The sequence below is a fragment of the Peromyscus maniculatus genome, chromosome 3 (genome assembly GCF_049852395.1).
Source record: "Peromyscus maniculatus bairdii isolate BWxNUB_F1_BW_parent chromosome 3, HU_Pman_BW_mat_3.1, whole genome shotgun sequence".
Taxonomy (NCBI): domain Eukaryota; kingdom Metazoa; phylum Chordata; class Mammalia; order Rodentia; family Cricetidae; genus Peromyscus; species Peromyscus maniculatus.
The window spans coordinates 151,690,365-151,709,552 of NC_134854.1; the positions used below are offsets into that span (position 1 = coordinate 151,690,365).

Consider the following 19,188-nt stretch of genomic DNA (forward strand, 5'->3'; position numbering starts at 1 on the left):
AAGGGAGTTTTTGTGGGGGATTATCTAGATTAGGTTGGCATGTGGGTGAACTGGAGAAGTTGAGCTCAGCGTTAGGGTGTGTTCATCATTTCCTTGTTCTTTCTCTCCACCATGGATGTCATGTGACCAGCTGCTTCAAATGCCTGCTGCCTTGACTTCCCTTCAGTGATGGACTGTGCAGTGGTTTGAGCGAGAAATGTCCCCTATCGGCTAACGTATCTGAACACTTGGTCCCTAGGTGGTCGTGGTGTTTGGGGGAAGGTTATGGGACCTTTAGGAGCTGTGACCTTGTTGTAGAAAGTACGTAGCTGGTGGTGGGCTTTAAGAGTTTTTAACCAATGGATGGAGGAGACAAATCAGGGAAGGACAGACACTAGTGAACACGTTTCCCCAAAGTAACAGTGTGGCTATGAAAATCCATATGACTATCAAATCAGTGGGGCTGTGAAAATGACACTATGTGTTCTTCAAGGAAAATATGGGTGCCTTCCTCAATTTTGACTTGAAAGTTTTGCCAATATAAGAAAGTGGGGGCGGGGGAGGCAAGATGCACGGTAAAAACGGCTTCTTGTGTTAAGAATTATCTGGTCTATAGACAATTATAGACCGGAGCAAAACCCCTGAAATGAAGGCAGTTGAGATGACCCAAAGGGCTCTCTCTGCTCCCAGGGCCCAATGACCCGAGTTTGATTCCTAAGATTCACACATGGTGGAAGGAGAGAACCAACTCTCAAAAGCTTTTTCTAAACTCTCCGTGTACACACACACACACACACACACACACACACACACACACACACACGTGAAATTGCAAGCACATTTATGTTGACAGCTGGGGCGACTACTCACCCTGAGGACGTAGCATCAGATGCACAGTGCAGGGAGCATGAGAGTGGCCTGACTAGTCTTTGTAGTGAGCAGCCTGAAAGCCACCCCCACACGCCACCGAGATGCTGGAGCTGCTTCATCTGTGCACATTTGTGATATTATCAACCTGCAGCTTAAAGCACAGATGGGGGTTTGAGTTCCCTCAATCCTTCTTCTTCCTCCTCCTCCTCCTTCTTCTTCCTCTTCTTCTTTCTCGTCCTCCGCCCTGTCCCTCCCTCTTCTTCTCCAGAGCAAAGAACACCAAGAGGAGTGAGGGGCTGGAGAGATGGCTCAGCAGTTAAGAGAGCTTGCTTCCCTTCTAGAAGACAGTTTTGTTCCCAGTTTTGGACCCTCTTTGGTCAGATTGCAACCATCTGTCTGCCCAGTTAACCACGGTTTCAGTGCCCTCTGCTGAGCACTGGTGCATCCACAGGCTCATACACAGGAGGCTCCTCCCCTCCCCTCCCCTCTCCTATCCTGTTCTCCCTCTCTCCCTCCCTCCCTCCCTCCCTCCCTCTCTCCCTCCCTCCCTCCCTCCCTCCCTCCCTCCCTCCCTCCCTCCCTCCCTCCCCCCTCCCTCCTCCCTCCCTCCCTCCCTCCTTCTTTTTTCTCCCTCTTCCTCCTCACCCCAACTATAACTAAAAATGAACCTTAAAGAGCCGCAAGGGTCATCTTCACCTGTCAAAGCTAACACTGCTCAGAGTCCTACTCAAAATGAACAACAGTGCAGAAAGTTGAAGAAACTTATCTGCTGCTCGCCCCTCCCCAAGCAAATTTTTTTTCTTTCCTATGAAATAACCAAGTCTCATTCAACAGCACCACTAACAACCAAAACAAAACGCAGAACAACTAAGGACGGCATTGGTTGGAACCCGTGGGCACCTCTGCTCTTCAGGTAACACCGTACCCCCTCTTCCCAGTCCTCGCTGCTCAATCTGGAGACAGAAACTTAAGGCCCTCTTTAGTCATGTGGGGTCAGCTCACCCTCTGCTTTCTGTAGGGAAAAGGCTATTGTAGCTGGAGGGCTTCTCTCCAGGTTCCCCAAGCCCCGCAGTCCCACAATCCACTTATAAAATAATCACTCAGACGCGGGCTTCTCTCCAGGTTCCCCAAGCCCCGCAGTCCCACAATCCACTTATAAAATAATCACTCAGACGCTTATATCACTTATAAACTGTATGGCCGTGGCAGGCTTCTTGCTAACTGTTCTTTTATCTTAAATTAACCCATTTTTATAAATCTATACCTTGCCACGTGGCTGGTGGCTTCTCAGTGTCTTTACATGCTCTTCTCCTGGCGGTGGCTGCAGTGTCTCTCCCCTCAGCCTTCCGCTTCCCAGAATTCTCCTCTCTCCTTGTCCCACCTACTTCCTGCCTGGCCACTTGCCAACCAGTGTTTTATTTATATATAGAGCAATATCCACAGCACTTCCCCTTTTCTTCTTTTTTTAAAAAGGAAGGTTTTAACTTTAACATGGTAAAATTACATATAACAAGACAATTACCGAGCAAGAATTATAGTTACAATATTAAAGAAGATGTCCTATCTATCTTATATTTGTGAGTTTAAGGTTATCTTTTATCATAATTGAGGAAATTACAACTATCTAGTTTTCAACCACATCAAAGACCTGAGAAGGAACATAATGGTCCCTGAGAAATGGTAGATGGATGCAAGCAACTTTCGGGAATCTTGCAAGAGTAGACCAAGACAGCTGGCAGCCTGGACAGTCACCTAATGTTTCTCAGCATTGTTGGTGCATTCAAATTGGCTATAGGCCTAGAGTATCTGACAGACCATTTTCAGAAGCAGGATTTCTGAAAGACCATCTTACCCTGTCTTGGCAGAGTACAGTGGTCGCTTTCCTTGTGTCCCGCTTGTCCAGAAAGGACAGCATTGCATTTGTACTGTCAGCCATCAAGGCAAGGGCAGTTCTTTGCCCCGTAGGCCATTTTGTGCCAAAAAGACAAACTTCCAAATGGAAATGTCTTAGAAGCCCAACATTCTCTCGGGATCAATTGGTGCAGCCAGGAGCAATTGTGCCTCACGTCAACAGAATTCTAAGTTATTTAAATGCCATATTCTCCAGGTCTATGAAGTGTTTGAAGATTACCTATCTATCTGAAATATATCTATGTATACCTAGAAGACTTAACTAACATGGCTACAAATATGATTATCATAGATGACTAATTATTAATCTATTTTTAATTATCCATTACAATTTTAAATGAGTTACATAAACACAATACCTCAAACAAGAATAGAAACATATATATAGTATAACAAAATTAACTTAAAGCCTGTATCAATAAACTAAAATTTATACCAATGTAAAACATTTTAAACATGAACTAAAATCTATACCAATGTAAGACATTTCAAACAAGTTTTCTTTAAAAGCAGGTTCATTAATCTACCCTTTTATCTCATCATCTCCACATTCTCCTATATATCTATATCATATCCCCTTTTCTTTTTTAGAAAGAGATCACATTTATAATCAACCTGTTTTAAATAAAAATATTGGTTTTTCTCTGTCCCACACCAGAGGGCTCTTTTGATTTGGGACACAAGAATCTCTTAACCAATTTTTTTTTTTAAGCAATATGTCTGGGTTTAGAGGGGGAGTGAGCCAATTCCACCTCTAAAGCCAGCTTGGTATATTTGGGAATTTGGGCGTAGCATCTCTTACTACTTCCTGCTGGAGGGGGGCGCTGTATCTTATGGGGATGCAAAGAAAATTTTTAGGCCTATGGGGTAGTCCGTGAGGCTGTATTGTGTGAACCAGTTGCCTTGAAACCGCTCTGGATGTTGGATCATCTGGGCCATGGTGTCACCGGAGGCCTTTCAGGGGGTCTTGGCTGGTGAAACCTGATGTATCTTAATCTGGAACAAATCCACAGCCTCTGGCTTTCTGTGGAAACAAAAGCAGAATCTCTTTTCCAAAGCAACATATCCTTAAATCCAAATTTTGAAGTGAAGGTACCTTTAAAATATACATTTTGGCATAACTCAACAGCTTTTGTAATCAAATGTTTTTTTTCAGTTACGAATATCAAAGAGAACATAATCCAGATTCTCTGTGTGGTAGCCATCTTTACGTGGCTTATGTTTTATATTACCTCGAGCCTATTGCTTTAAACTGCATCCTTCTGAGCCTGAAACAGCGCTGTGGCTGCTGGCTCCGCCCAGTTCAGCTTCCCAACATGGCAGTGGTACGTTTTCCGCCAGCTCTGGGAGTCATCAAGTCTCAGAAATAGTGGGTCTAAGCTTTTTATCAAAGCAGCATGTAGCCCAGAAACCTTTTTTTTTTTTTTTTTTTTTTTTTTTTAAAATACTAGTAAAGACTAAATCTACCACACAGCATAATGTGCCGCTGGCAGACGCCTCATTACCGCCATACTGCTGGTCAAACGCACACGCCAGGAACCCGCCAGTGTTCAAACCCGCGTTTTGCGGCGTCTAGCTGCTCGTATGAGACAAGAAGCAGGAACCTGGTTTTGGCTCTGTTTAGAATTGGTTATTAAATATTCTCAGGTTTAAGGTGGAAACTCGAGCCGTTGGGCGCCATTTGTAGCTGGAGGGCTTCTCTCCAGGTTCCCCAAGCCCCGCAGTCCCACAATCCACTTATAAAATAATCACTCAGACGCTTATATCACTTATAAACTGTATGGCCGTGGCAGGCTTCTTGCTAACTGTTCTTTTATCTTAAATTAACCCATTTTTATAAATCTATACCTTGCCACGTGGCTGGTGGCTTCTCAGTGTCTTTACATGCTCTTCTCCTGGCGGTGGCTGCAGTGTCTCTCCCCTCAGCCTTCCGCTTCCCAGAATTCTCCTCTCTCCTTGTCCCACCTACTTCCTGCCTGGCCACTTGCCAACCAGTGTTTTATTTATATATAGAGCAATATCCACAGCAGGCTATACTTTTAGTAAAACAGACGGTGCCTTTCACGAGTCATAGTCTGTGAAGTATATATGCTAAACCTCCAATCAAAACAGGAAGATAAGAAAATAACCTACCAAAGATAAAGCACTTCTGACAGCTCAGGAAATCGTTCCATTTACAACAAACACAGATTCTAATTACACACCCACCCTTCATTCTTAAGTTGTTTCTTAAGTTCCATCATGTATTGCCTGTAATCCACCTGGAGAGGACACTGCCAAAGTGGGTACAGCTACTACTGCCTCCGAAAGAAAAGTTTCTTCACTCAGAATGGCTAAGAATACAGTCGATTCTCAAGTCTCGCATGAGAGACAACATAGTGTGCCTCTGCTTCCCTAATAAGCTTGGAAGCATTAGAAAATATTCGTGTATGTATTTATTTGTGTTTATTTAAAACATGCAAGATTTTGTACTGAGTTTTTTAAATGGTCAAAGAATAACCAGTATTTATTTATTTTTCTTTTTTTTTTCTTTTACAACACCATTCAGTTCCACATAATAGCCAGATTCCCCTGTTCTCCCTCTCTCGCCCCCTCCCCCTCCCAAGTTCTTTATATACTGTGGAGATCAATCCTCTGTCAGATGTGGGGTTGGTGAAGATCTTTTCCCATTCTGTTGGCTGTCTTTTTGTCTTATTGACTGTGTCTTTTGCCCTGCAAAAGCTTCTCAGTTTCGAGAGGTCCCATTTATTAATTGTTGTGCTCAGGGTTTGTGCTGTTGGTGTTTTATTTAGGAAATGGTCTCCGGTGCCAATGCGTTCAAGAGTGCTTCCTACTTTCTTTTCTATTAAGTTTAGTGTAACTGGATTTATGTTCAGGTCTTTGATCCACTTGGACTTGAGTTTTGTGCATGGTGACAGATATGGATCTATTTGTAATCTTTTATATATTGAGATCCAGTTATGCCAGCACTATTTGTTGAAGATACTTTCTTTTTTCCATTGTATAGTTTTGGCTCCTTTGTCAAAAACCAGGTGTTCATATGTGCATGGATTAATGTCAGGGTCTTCAATTTAATTCCATTGGTCTGTATGTCAGTTTTTATACCAGTACCAAGCTGTTTTTATTACTATAGCTCTATAGTAGAGTTTGAGGTCAGGGATGGTGATGCCTCCAAAGGTTGCTTTATAGTATAGGATTCTTTTAGCTATCCTGGGTCTTTTGTTTTTCCATATGAAGTTGAGTATTTTCCTTTCCAAGTCTGTGAAGAATTGTGTTGGGATTTTGATGGGGATTGCATTGAATCTGTAGATTGCTTTTGGTAAGATTGCCATTTTTACTATGTTAATCCTACCTATCCATGAGCATGGGAGATCCTTCCATTTTCTGATATCTTCTTCAATTTCTTTCTTTAGAGATTTAAAGTTCTTGTCAAAAAGGTCCTTCACTTGTTTAGTTAGTGTTATCCCAAGGTATTTTATATTATTTGTGGCTATTGTAAAGGGTGATGTTTCTCTGACTTCTTTCTCAGCCCTTTTATCATTTGTGTATAGGAGGGCTACTGATTTTTTTGAGTTGATCTTGTATCCTGCCACTTTACTGAAGGAGTTTATCAGCTGTAGGAGTTCCCTGGTAGAGTTTTGAGGTCACTTATGTATACTATCATATCATCTGCAAATAGTGAAAGTTTGACTTCTTCCTTGCCAATTTGTATCCCTTTGATCTCTTTTTGTTGTCTTATTGCTCTAGCTAGAACTTCTAGTACTATATTGAATAAATATGGGGAGAGTGGACAGCCTTGTCTTGTTCCTGAATTTAGTGGTATCGCTTTGAGTTTCTCTCCATTTAATTTGATGTTTGCTATTGGCTTGCTATAGCTTGCTTTTATTATGTTTAGAAATGTTCCTTGTATTCTTGATCTTTCTAAGACCTTTATCATGAAGGGGTGTTGGATTTTGTCAAAGGCTTTTTCAGCATCTAAGGAGATGATCATGTGTTTTTTTTTCTTTCAGTTTGTTTATATGGTATATTACATTGACTGATTTTCGTATGTTGAACCATCCTTGCATCCCTGGGATGAATCCTACATGGTCGTGATGGATGATTGTTTTGATGTATTCTTGGATTCAGTTTGCCAATATTTTGTTGAGTATTTTTGCATCAATGTTCATGAGGGAGATTGGTCTGTAGTTCTTTTTCTTTGTTGCATCTTTGTGCGGTTTGGTTGTAGCCTCATAAAAAGAGTTTGGTAGTGTTCCTTCTGTTTCTATTGTGTGGAACACTTTGAAGAGTATTGGTATTAGTTCTTCTTTGAAAGTCTGGTAGAATTCTGCACTGAAACCATCTGGTCCTGGGCTTTTTTTGGTTGGGAGAGTTTTGATGACTGTTTCTATTTCTTTAGGGGTTATTGGTCTATTTAAATGGTTTACCTGGTCTTGATTTAATTTTGGTATGTGGTATTTATCCAGAATATTGTCCATTTCTTCCTGGTTTTCCATTTTTGTGGAGTACAGGTTTTTGAAGTATGATCTGATGATTCTCTGGATTTCCTTGTTGTCTGTTGTTATATCTCCCTTTTCATTTCTGATTTTGTGAATTTGGGTGCTCTCTCTTTGCCTTTTGGATAATTTGGCTAGGGGTTTGTCTATCTTGTTGATTTTTTCAAAGAACCAACTCTTTGTTTCATTGATTTTTTGTATTGTTCTCTTGTTTTCTATTTCATTGATTTCAGCCCTCAATTTGATTATTTCCTGGCGTCTATTTCTCCTGGGTGAGTTTGTTTCTTTTTGTTCTAGAGCTTTCAGTTGTGCTGTTAATTCATTGGTATGGGATTGCTCCATCTTCTTTATGTGTGCATTTAGAGCTATGAATTTTCCTCTTAGCACTGCTTTCATAGTGTCCCATAAGTTTGGATATGTTGTACTTTCATTTTCATTGAATTCTAGGAACTCTTTAATTTCTTTCTTTATTTCTTCCTTGACCCATTGATGTTTCAGGTGGGCATTATTCAGTTTCCATGAGTTGTGGGTTTTCTATAATTTTGTTGTTGTTGAGGTCTAACTTTAAGGCATGGTGGTCTGATAAGATACAGGAGGTTATTCCAATTTTTTTTTGTATCTGTTGAGATTTGTTTTGTGGCTACGCATATGGTCAATTTTTGAGAAGGTTCCATGGGGTGCTGAGAAGAAGGTATATTCTTTTGTGTTAGGATGGAATGTTCTGTAGATATCTATTAGGTCCATTTGAGTCATAACATCTGTTAGATCCTTTATTTCTTTGTTAAATTTCAGTCTGGTAGATCTGTCTTTTGGTGAGAGTGGTGTGTTAAAATCTCCCACTACTAATGTGTGGGGTTTGATGTGTGTTTTAAACTTTAGTAGTGTTTCTTTTATGAATGTGGGCACTTTTGTATTTGGAGCATAAATGTTTAGAATCGAGACTTCATCTTGGTGGATTTTTCCCATGATAAATATGTAATGCCCATCCTGATCTCTTTTGATTGATTTTAGTTTGAAGTCTGTTTTATTAGATAGTAGGATATCTACACCAGTTTGTTTCTTAGGTCCATTTGCTTGGAAAGCCTTTTCCCAGCCCTTTACTCGGAGGTAGTGTCTGTCTTTGATGTTAAGGTGTGTTTCTTGTATGCAGCAGATGGATGGGTCCTGTTTTCTTATCCATTCTGTTAGCCTGTGTCTTTTTATAGGTGAGTTGAGACCATTGATATTGATGGATATTAATGACCAGTGATTGTTAATTCCTGTTATTTTTTGTGGTTGTGTTGTGTTGTCCTTCTTTGGTGTATGTTGGTGTGAGATTATCTATTGCTTGATTTTTCATGGATGTGTTTATCTTCTTTGGGTTGGATTTTTCCTTCTAGTGCTTTCTGTAGGGCTGGGTTTGTGGACAGGTATTGATTAAATCTGGTTTTATCCTGGAATATTTTTTTTACTCTGCCTATGGTGATTGAGAATTTTGCTGGGTATAATAGTCTGGGTTGGCATCCGTGGTCTCTTAATGTCTGTATAAGATTTGTCCATGATCTTCTAGCTTTCATAGTCTCTCTTGAGAAGTCTGGTGTTATTCTGATGGGTTTGCCTTTATATGTTACTTGGTCTTTTTCCTTTGCGGCTCTTAATATTTTTTCTTGGTTCTGTGTGTTTAGTGTTTTGATTATTATGTGGTGAGGGATTTTTTTTTTTTTTTTTTTGGATCCAGCCTATTCGGTGTTCTGTAAGCTTCTTGTATCTTCATAGGTATTTCTTTCTTTAGGTTAGGAAAGTTTTCTTCTATGATTTTGTTGAATATATTTTCTGTGCCTTTGAGTTGGTATTCTTCTCCTTCTTCTATCCCTATTATTCTTAGGTTTGGTCTTTTCATGGTGTCCCAAATTTCCTGGACGTTTTGTGTTAGGACTTTTTTGTCTTTATTGTTTTCTTTGACTGATGAATCTATTTTCTCTATTGTGTCTTCAGTGTCAGAGATTCTCTGTTCCGTCTCTTGCAATTGGTTGGTTATGCTTGTTTCTGTAGTTCCTGTTCGTTTAGTCTGGATTTCTATTTCCAGCATTCCCTCAGCATGTGTTTTCTTTATTGTCTCAAATTCATTTTTCAGATCTTGGAATGTTTCTTTCATCTAAATTTAATTGCTTTTTCTTGGCTTTCTTTGATTTCTTCCCATTTTTTGTTCGTTTTTTTCTTCCATTTCTTTAAGGGAGTTTTTTATTTCCTCTTTAATGGAGTTTTTCATTACCTCTTTAAGGGAATTTTTTATTTCCTCTTTAAGGGAATGTTTTATTTCTTCTTTAAGGGCCTCTATCATCTTCTTAAAGTCGTTTTTAGGGTTGATTTCTTCTGTTTCTTCTGTCTTGGTATGTTCAGGTCTTGCAGTTGTAGAATCACTAGGTTCTGATGTTGCCATATAGGTCTTTATGTTGTTGCCTGTATTTTTGCACTGGCGTCTACTCATCTCTTCCTCTGCTCCGTGCAGGTGGTGTCTGTATCTGAGAGTGCCTCCCTTGTTCTAATTTTTAGTCTTGGTTCAGTAGGAGTTCTTGGTTAAATTGCTGCTATTGGGGTAGTTTCTTCAGGGGCAGCTGATCTCAGTTGGTGAAGTATATACTTATGATTCTGGTGATCTGGTTTGGTGACTGGGCAGCACCTTCTTCTGTGTTCCCAGGTCATGTTTTGTTCATTTGTCAACTCCTCAGCTGATCTTGTTTCTTCAGACTTCAAACTGTAGGGATCTGAATCCTCTCCCGGATGGATTTCAGCTGAGCGTGGTAGTCTCACCAGCACCTCCAAGTTGTTGCGTTTTGCAGGATCAACAGCTGGGCCCTGGGTTGTCCTCAGACGGAGTGTTCAGATTCGTTCTGGTTCTGTCACACAGAGATAGCTTCTTCCCCAGGTGTTGGGGTTAGAGGTGTCCCTGTCTCTCTGCTTGTCGCTGCTGCCAGGCCTGCCTACCTCTGTGGGCCTCTGCTGGGCCTGTATGTCTCTGCCGGCTGCCGCTGCGGGCCAACCTGCGTCTGCTTGTCACTGCTGCCAGGCTCGTCTACCTCTGCAGTCGCTGCCGGGCCTGTATGTCTCTGCTGGCTGCCACCGCGGGCCTACCTGCCTCCGATGTATTTCTTAAAGTAAAAAATAGAAGCCAATAATAAAGCTGTTCATGTAACCCTGTTTTGTTTTTTTGTTTGTTTGTTTTCACTCTATTTAAGTATTAATAAAGATGGCCTGGGCTATTAGGACCACTTGAGTGCAACCCACTTGGTGGTCAGAAGTTTTCCTTGTGTTGACATCCCTCCCCTGACACAGGACCTGAACCTGAGCTGAGGGTGGACCCTGGTAATTCCTATGCAACACTTGGGTTATATGATATTTTTAACAGATGAACATTCTATGATCCCAAAGCCCTAACAAGCTTTGTGTGAAAATGTTACCATATTGTAATAATTACTTCAAAGTTAATATGTGGAGAGAGAAAAAAATGGTAAGACCACTTTTTAAGCATTTCAGGCATAAATACTAGCAAAATGATGAGATAAAATCATTATGTAAGTTTATGATGGATTCTAGGGGAGAGTCCTGGCCTAGGACATCTAGATATTCTCAAGAATAAGGAAGAGTTTTTAATGAAATTTCTAGTATTAGTATCTGAACCTGTTACAGCAGCCTACCAAATTTATAAGAATTAAACAAAGTATTTTTAAAGGCACTGAAAAAGTCAAGTTTTATAAAGAAGTATTGCTTCTGTTTTAGAGAAATGCCACACAAGACATTTATTTAGTGGTGTTTCAAAACATGAAGCACTTTTTCCCCCTTTATTTATTTTTTTTTCATTTTACATACCAACCATAGTTCCCCCTCCCTCCCCTTCTCCCACTCACCCCCTCCCCCTCTCACTCCCTGCCCCCCCCATCCACTCCTCAGAGAGGGTAAGGCTTCCTTGGGGGAGTCAACAAAGTCTGGCATACCAAGTTGAGGCAGGACCAAGCCCCTCCCTGCTACATCAAGGCTGAGCAAGGTATCCCAGGTATCCCAACCTAGGGAATTGGCTCCAAACAGCCAGTTCATGCACTAGGGATAAATCCTGGTCCCACTGCCAGGGGCCCCACAAACAGATCAAGCCACATAACTGTCACCCACACTCAGGTGGCCTAGCTGTGGAGTTCAGGGTCTGTGAGCTCCCACTAGCTCGGGTCAGCTGTCTCTGTGGATTTCCCCATCATGATCTTGACCACCCCTGTTCGTACAATCCCTCCTCCCTCTCTTCAACTGGACTCCAAGAGCTTGGATGGACCAGTGCTTAGTTCCACATGGATCTCTGCATCTGCTTCCATCCATTATTAGGTAACAAGGAGGACCCTAAGAGGGACAGGATAGGCCTAGGAAGGGAAATAGATAAGATCTCCTGGATAAACTCAGAGGGGGAGGGTAGAGGAGAGGGGATGGGGGGTGGGAACATGAGGGATGAGGATGGCCGAACTTAGGGAGGAACAGAGAGGGAGAGCAATGAAAGAGGTATCTTGATAGAGAGAGTCTTTATGGGGATAGGGAGAAACCTAGTGCTAGGAAATTTTCCAGGAATCCACAAGGATGAATCCAAATAAGACTCCTAGCAATAATGGAGATGGTGCCTGAACTGGCCTTCCTCTGTAATCAGATTGGTGACTACCCTGATTATCATCATAGAACCTACATCCAGTAACTGATGGAAGATCATGAAGCACTTTAATGATGAAAAGTAAAAGTGTGATTATAAGTTGTTGCCACTAGGAGGCAGCATAATACATCAGCTTAAAGCAAGGCAGACTTTGGGTAAAAGTCTCAGCTGTCTAAGAAATTCTGCGGCTAAACAATTCAAATCAACTTTTCAAATTTTGTATCGAGTGGCAATCACTCTGTCTTGACTCTATCACACTGGAGCAGTGAAAACCATTAAAAGAATGTTAAAGCATCTTTAACACGTTCTCATCCGGATGCTGCTTCTCCAAAATTTCGTCTTCAGAATCACTGCAGCTACAAGAGTGTAAGAAAATAGCAACAGCAGAAATAGAGCTATTCACTGATGGACCTTTACTCAGGTCTATTCGCGCTCACCGCTCTGCTCATCTTGCATTAGCATCTGTGTCTGTGTGACCTCAAGGTCATTGTGAACTTGCTATACCTGACTGCCGATGCTAATGCTTATCCATATAGTTCAAATATGATGCATGATGCAGGTTCAGATGACAAATTAAAAAGTTAAAATTTTAGAGAGTTTGGGAAATAACATTTCATATGAGTTTACATCGCAGACAAAGTCACTAGCAAACTGGAAAATATCAGAGTGGGCATGTGCGTGATTCAAAACCAGCAAATCGACAGGAATGTTAAAGGAGGGGTGTGTGTTTCTGTACTCTCACAGAGCTAAGTGTAAAGTCACTGCCCACAGAATCCTAACAGTCGATTCCACTCTTGCTTTAAGAATAATCACATCCCTGAGAGTGTGGTTAAAGTTCTTGTATGAGGCAGTTATTTTTATAAATATTTTATTCTTTCAGGTAACGATCAGTTGATCCCTACCCCACATTTGCTATGAAATACTAGTCTTCCATTATGTTGGCATATCTTCATCTTACATCAGCATCTATTTTCCCAATATTGCTACTATTTGTAACATAAACATTAAAAATATATTCATTAAGTGAATATATATAATGAAAATATATTTCATTAAAAATGAAAACCTCCTGTATACATTGTCACTTATAAATAAAAAAATAAAGACAGGTTTTGTAGCTGCTAAAAAGTTTTATATTATTAGTTGTATAGTGTAGTTGAACGGTCTTGTTAAATAAAAAACACAGAGCCAATGCAGAGATGAAAGCCCAAAAGGTCAGAGCTAAAAACCTTACCCTTCACTGATGCTGTAGTCCTCTTCAGCAAGAGACCTACTTCCTGTCTGTTTGTCTTTTTCATACACTTTCTATTCTGCCTTCTCATTGGTTGTAAACTCAACCACATGACCTCCTCGTCACTGCCCATCTATACAGACCTCCAGGTCTTCTATGGTTGGTATTGAGATTAAAGCGTGTGTCTCCAAGCTGGCTGTATCCTTGAATACATAGAGATCTGCCTAGCTCTGCCTCCCAAGAACTGGGATTAAAGGCGTGCACCACCACCACCACCCAGTTTCTGCTATGGTTTGCTATTAGCTCTGACCCCCAGGCAACTTTATTTATTAACATACAAATAAAATCACATTTCAGTACAATTAAAATGTCACCGTATTTCCCCTTTTCTATTTTAATAAAAAGAAAAAAGAAAAAAGGTTATAACTAACATAAGAAAAACTATATACAAAAGTACAATAACTATATACCATATATACAAGTAATAAATACCTAAACAATGTCTAGTCCATTTGTATTTGACAAATTCAGAGAAAATAATTCCATTATCTATCCTATTTTGGTAAGTCCAAAATGTACGTAATTCACTTTCTATCCTAACTAATCTTCAACTATAACTAACTAACTGTTAGTTATTTAGCTGCGTTGTGTTCTTACCCTGCAAGGAAACGTCACGAAACACGACAGAATCCGCTTATAAGAGTTTATTAGAGTTAAAGGGACAGAGTGCACAGGCCTGTGGGAGAGACACGTGCATGGAGAAGAAGAGAGGAGAGAAGAGAGAGAACTGGGAATATGGCGCTCCGCTTTAAAAACCGGCTGGGGGCGTGGCCAGGTCATGTCACTACTCCACGCATGTGCGTAGATCACATGGTCACATTGCGCGCTTACGTAGCCATGTAATGTCACCGATTCTGGTCACGCGAGATGCCTTGGCCGGAACTTGCTAGGCGGAGGTGTCCGGCCTGACCGGAATTGGCTAGGCGGAAGTGTCTGCCTGGTAAATGCGACCGTGGGGGGGGGGAGCGTGTTGTGAACCCTTCATTAATCTTCAACTATAACTAATCTTCAACTCCCTCAGAGACCCAAGAAGGAAATAATATTACCTAATAAAAAATAAAAACAGGAAGTGCATGCAAGTGACTCCCCCAAAATTTGTGAGTTGACAGAAACAGTCAGCTGCCTGGGCAGTCACCTGAGGTTTCTCCTCAGTGTTGGGGCATCATCTTCAGCATATAGGATTAGCGTATCTGATAGACTCATTTGTGAAGTAGGATGTACACAAGGTCAATAGTTCGACCTCACCTTGGGTGAGAGAAGTCCATGTACCAGAAACACCTGAATTCCACTAGTGTCATGTCATGATTCAGGATTTTAAATTCTGGAAATTGTTGACAGTTTTTGAATTCAGCTGTCCATTCTCCTTGGTTGTATATATATGGCTTCATCTCAGCATCCTGTTCTTCTCCACATCCCTCTATTAAATGCCAGTCTACTTTTGAGAGGCGTGAGCTTAGTTGCTCTTCAAGAATAACTGTTTCAGCTGCTGTTCCATTGCACACCAGAAGCCATTGGCCCACTGCCTGTTCAGCTGCCTTCGAAGAAAAGGGCACAGTACCTTTTCCAGATTGCGAAGGCCACTTCAGGGATGGTGCCATATTGTCCTGGCCTCAGAAGATGCCTTTTGATAAAGCCACAACCACACTTGTTTTAGCAAGAATCAGTAGTCCTTTGTTTCGTGTCCTGTCTGTCCATTTTGTCCTATTTGTCAGCAGTCGATTCGAGGATACTTTGTTGTCCAGTGGCTAACTTTTGCCACAGTGAAAGTTAACTCCATATGCAGTTTCTTCAATGCCCATATTTTCTTTGAAGTAGATTGGTACTGCCAGGAGCCGACATGTCTCATAGTCATAACAAAAAGAAAAATTTTCTAAGTTATTAAAACATTTAAAATGCCATATTCTGTAGATCTCTGAAGGGTTTGAAGATGACCTGTCTATCTAAAATATATCTGCTCAATCTTTAAAACATACCTAATATGACTACAAGTTCTATTGTAATGTCTAACTACTAACTTTCATTTCTTTATATCCTAATAGTTGGTAATAATAACATTCAAGAATCAGCAATTTGCATTACATTGTTAAATGAACGGTATAAGTACACTATCTTGAACAAAATTAGAAATATACATATAGCATTTTCTAACAATATCAATTTCAATATATATAATTTGTATATAATATAAAAAATCCAATCCAATGTAAAGTATTTAAAACTAGTAATTGTCTTTGTCTTTTTCTTTTTAAACAATAACCTTAAATCTAATCTCCTTTGCTTAGCCCTTTTTCTAATCCTTAACAACAACTTGTAACCAACCCTCCTAAACCATGAAAATTATCTCAGACCCAAAACCCATTAAAAGACCAAAAAAACCACCCACCCCACACCACCTCTTTGGGAATGTGGACGTCGTATTCGTTGAATTGCTTCCTGCTGGGTATGGGCGAAGGTATCTTTATTCTGAAAAGAAAAACTTTGGGTTAATTGTCAAATTCTAGGGAAGGTAACTATGTCCTTTGTTATCCAGTCTGTGCATAATGCCAAAGTTCAGGGTTTATCTCAAGTCCTTATTTAAGTAGTCTTTGAAACTGGATCATCTCTCAGTTATTCATCTCAAAATCATCCTGAACAGTTTATAGTCCAAAGTCGATCTTTCCATGGTGTTTGTCAGTTTAATGGTTTTACCATAGTCCATGTGGAATCGTCATTGTGGGATCCTGTCATCTTTTTGAAGATTTCAAAGTCACTGTTAGGTGTGGTCATGGTTCCCTGCAGACTTTTTTTGTTGTTGTTGTTGTTCCTCTGTGGTTTGGAGCAATCACAGTCTGATAAATGTCTGTCTCTTGGAACCATGAACATTTTTCCCTAGAAGAGAAAATCTTCACAGCAATTTCTCCCCACCATTTGTCTTGCCAAACTTTTCCAAACTGACCTTTGCTGATGCTTTCTTGTAACACGATGGTCCTGGCAATTCTTCTCTGAACAAGCAGCAGTAAACCCTTCGTCCCAGGTAGCAGCAACACCAATAGGATGAGAAGCAGCCAACAACTCGGAGCAGCAGTCACTGCCTCCATGGTCCCACTGCCATTGCTTGTGTCTGGGCCCTGGCTACAGCTTCTCCTTAGGAAGCCTCCTAGGCCGGCTTTAACCTCGAGATCCTCCTGCCTCTGCCTCCTTCAGCAAATGCTACTGGTGTGCACCACCATGCTGTGGGATGGTCTGTAAGTCAAATTGTTCTGATTGGTCAATAAATAAAACACTGATTGGCCAGTGGCCAGGCAGGAAGTAGGTGGCCAGGCAGGAAGTAGGTGGGACAAGGAGAGAGAATTCTGGGAAGCAGAAGGCTGAGGCGGAGAGACACTGCCAGCTGCCGCCATGACCAGCAGCATATGAAGACGCCGGTAAGCCATCAGCCACGTGGCAAGGTATAGATTTATGGAAATGGATTAATTTAAGCTATAAGAAAATTTAGCAAGAAGCCTGCCACGGCCATACAGTTTGTAAGCAATATCAGTCTCTGTGTTTACTGGGTTGGGTCTGAGCGACTGTGGGACTGGCGGGTGACAGAGATTTGTCCTGACTGTGGGCAAGGCAGGAAAACTCTAGCTATACCACCACAACCGGGCGAGTGTAGTTTTCATGAATTCGTACCACGAACGTTGGGCGCCAGATGTAGCATGAATCTTAAAAAGTTCTTATTAATAAAATCAAACCTGAGGCCAGTTATTGGGGTGAATACTGGAAGGTCAGAGAGACAGAACAAGCCACAGCTAACCTCACCTGGCCAACTTCTCAGCTGGTCTTGTTTCCTCAGACTGGAAGCCTCTGTGTCCTCATATCCAAATGGCTCTCAGCTGAACTGTGCTGCTCAAAACCTAGAAGCTTAACCAGCCAAATGCTTAACCAGCTAAATGCTTCTAGTTTCTGGTCCTCACACCTTATATATCTTTCTGCCTTCTACCATCACTCCCTGGGATTAAAGGCTTACTCCCTGGGATTAAAGGCATGTGTCACCATGCTTGGGTATATCCTTGAACAGATGGATTTCTGCCTCTGGAATGCTAGGATTAAAGGTGTGTGCTACCACTGCCTAGTTTCTGCTATGGCTTGCTATTAGCTCTGACCCCCAGGCAACTTTATTTATTAACATACAAATAAAATCACATTTCTGTACAAATAAAATATCACCATAGTATAGGCTTGTGTTCCCATTATGCCCATCACATACTTATTCTTCTGATTTCCATATAATTGTCTTTGTCGCCTTCTTCCTCTTCTTCCTCTTCTTCCTCCTCCTCTTCTCCTTCTCCTCCCTCTTCCTCTTCTTTTCCTCCTCCTCCTGTTTCTTCCTCTCCCTTTCCTCCTCTTTCTTCTTCTGTCTCCCATTAGCACAGACTAACTTCAAACTTAACATCTTCCTGCCTCCCTGTGCTTATTTCTGGGGTTACAGGGAGTGTCACTGTCTTAGTTCCTTTCTATTACTGTAATAAGACACCAGAACTAAGACAACTTACAGAAGGAAGGGTTTATTTGGGGGCTTATGGTCGCAGAGCGTGTCTTTTCTATTGCTCTGAAGGGACACCATGATCAATGCAACTTATAAAAGAAAGCATCCAACTGGAGGCTTCCTTACAGTTTCAGAGGGTGAGACCATTATCATTATGATGAAGAGCATAACAGGAGGCATGTAGGTGCCACAGCAGTAGCTGAGAGCTTACATTTGATTTACAAGTAGGAGGCAGAGAGAGAGTTAACTGGGAATGACAGGGGCTTTTAAAACCTCAAAGCCTGCCCTCGATGACATACCTCCTCCAACAAGCCCCCCTCCCCCAATATTACTAAAATGGTTCCACCAACTGTAGACCAAGTATTCAAATATACAGACCTATGGGGGCCTTGTATTCTCATTCAGTCACCATAGAGTTCATTCTGTCTGTATTGGACCTATTTATCTATGTGTCTGTATATGTATGTATGTATGTATGTATGTATGTATGTATCATCTATCTATCTATCTATCTATCTATCTATCTATCTATCTATCTATCTATCTATCATTTATTAATTCTCTAGCTATCATGTATCCATCTACTTATTATCTGTATCAGTTTTCTGTCTATGAAGTGACTCTTCTTTTACATAGTCTCACAGCTTGTGAGACTCAGCCTTTTCACAGGGAGCTGAGTTGACCATTAGTATTAATTTCTGAAGTAGCTTTGCAGCCCCCTTCTTTTAGTGGACACGTGAATGAATTATTGTTACAACTGCTTAGAGTTTTTGTGAAGTGCAGTAGACATTTCTATGTATGTAACCTCTGCCATTTTACTTGTTTCCTAGAAAAAAGACCCAAGAGTAGAATTTGTTAAATGAGAATGTTTTGGTGTGACTTTTCAAGCTAGTATTAAACTACTTTTTCAAATAATTGTGCATCCCTTTCTGTCTCAAGCTCATGATGGACCATTGTTTTTGTTGATTCACAGTCTCACTGATATTTATGTGTTCAGTTCTGTTAAAATTTGCTGGTCTGTATATATCTAATTCTATTATGTGTGGTCTAAATTTCATATTCTTTATTTGATCATAAATGAAGACAATCAGCTTTTTATATCTGTACCAGTCATTTGGGTATCTTCTTTTCTGAAAGGTCTTGATAATTTGTTAGCTTTTGCAAGTGGGTATTATGTTTCTTATATGTTGTTGGTATTCTTAACACGGGTGCTAGTCATATGTCTGCATGCTGTCTAATTTTTGTTATAAACTCGATTGGGTTCAGAGATACTTAGAAAATGGGGCTGCTTCTGGCAACAATTGGTATATGGGTCACCATGCTGAGGGAGGAAGTTCCTCTGAATGAAGGTAGCCTGTCCACTAGCCTCGGGTCCAGATGCAACAACAACAACAACAACAACAACAAAAAGGAAATGGATACTCTAAGACTTAGGTTAACTGCCAACTTGAAAGAACCTAAAGTCAGTTAC

The 19,188-nt window shown here is 40.8% G+C and overlaps 1 protein-coding gene and 1 long non-coding RNA gene across 4 annotated transcripts in view; one reads left to right on the forward strand and one right to left on the reverse strand.

Moving 5' to 3' along the window:
• The window catches only part of LOC143272128 (uncharacterized), a 50,992-nt gene extending 49,677 nt beyond the window's left edge, over positions 1-1,315 (reverse strand). The window contains exon 1 of the long non-coding RNA XR_013049562.1: positions 850-1,315. This is a non-coding gene — a long non-coding RNA (uncharacterized LOC143272128). The remainder of the gene's footprint in view (positions 1-849) is intronic.
• LOC107399934 (killer cell lectin-like receptor subfamily B member 1F) overlaps positions 1-19,188 on the forward strand; it is a 48,459-nt gene that overhangs the window by 2,298 nt on the left and 26,973 nt on the right. For 2 of the 3 annotated variants that reach the window (XM_076566021.1, XM_076566023.1), the window contains exon 1: positions 1,453-1,762. In XM_076566021.1, coding sequence (XP_076422136.1) covers positions 1,512-1,762 — 251 coding nt within the window. In that variant the 5' untranslated portion in view covers positions 1,453-1,511. Of the gene's footprint in view, positions 1-1,452; positions 1,763-19,188 lie in introns of those variants that run through there. The other variant, XM_076566022.1, reaches the window with a different exon arrangement.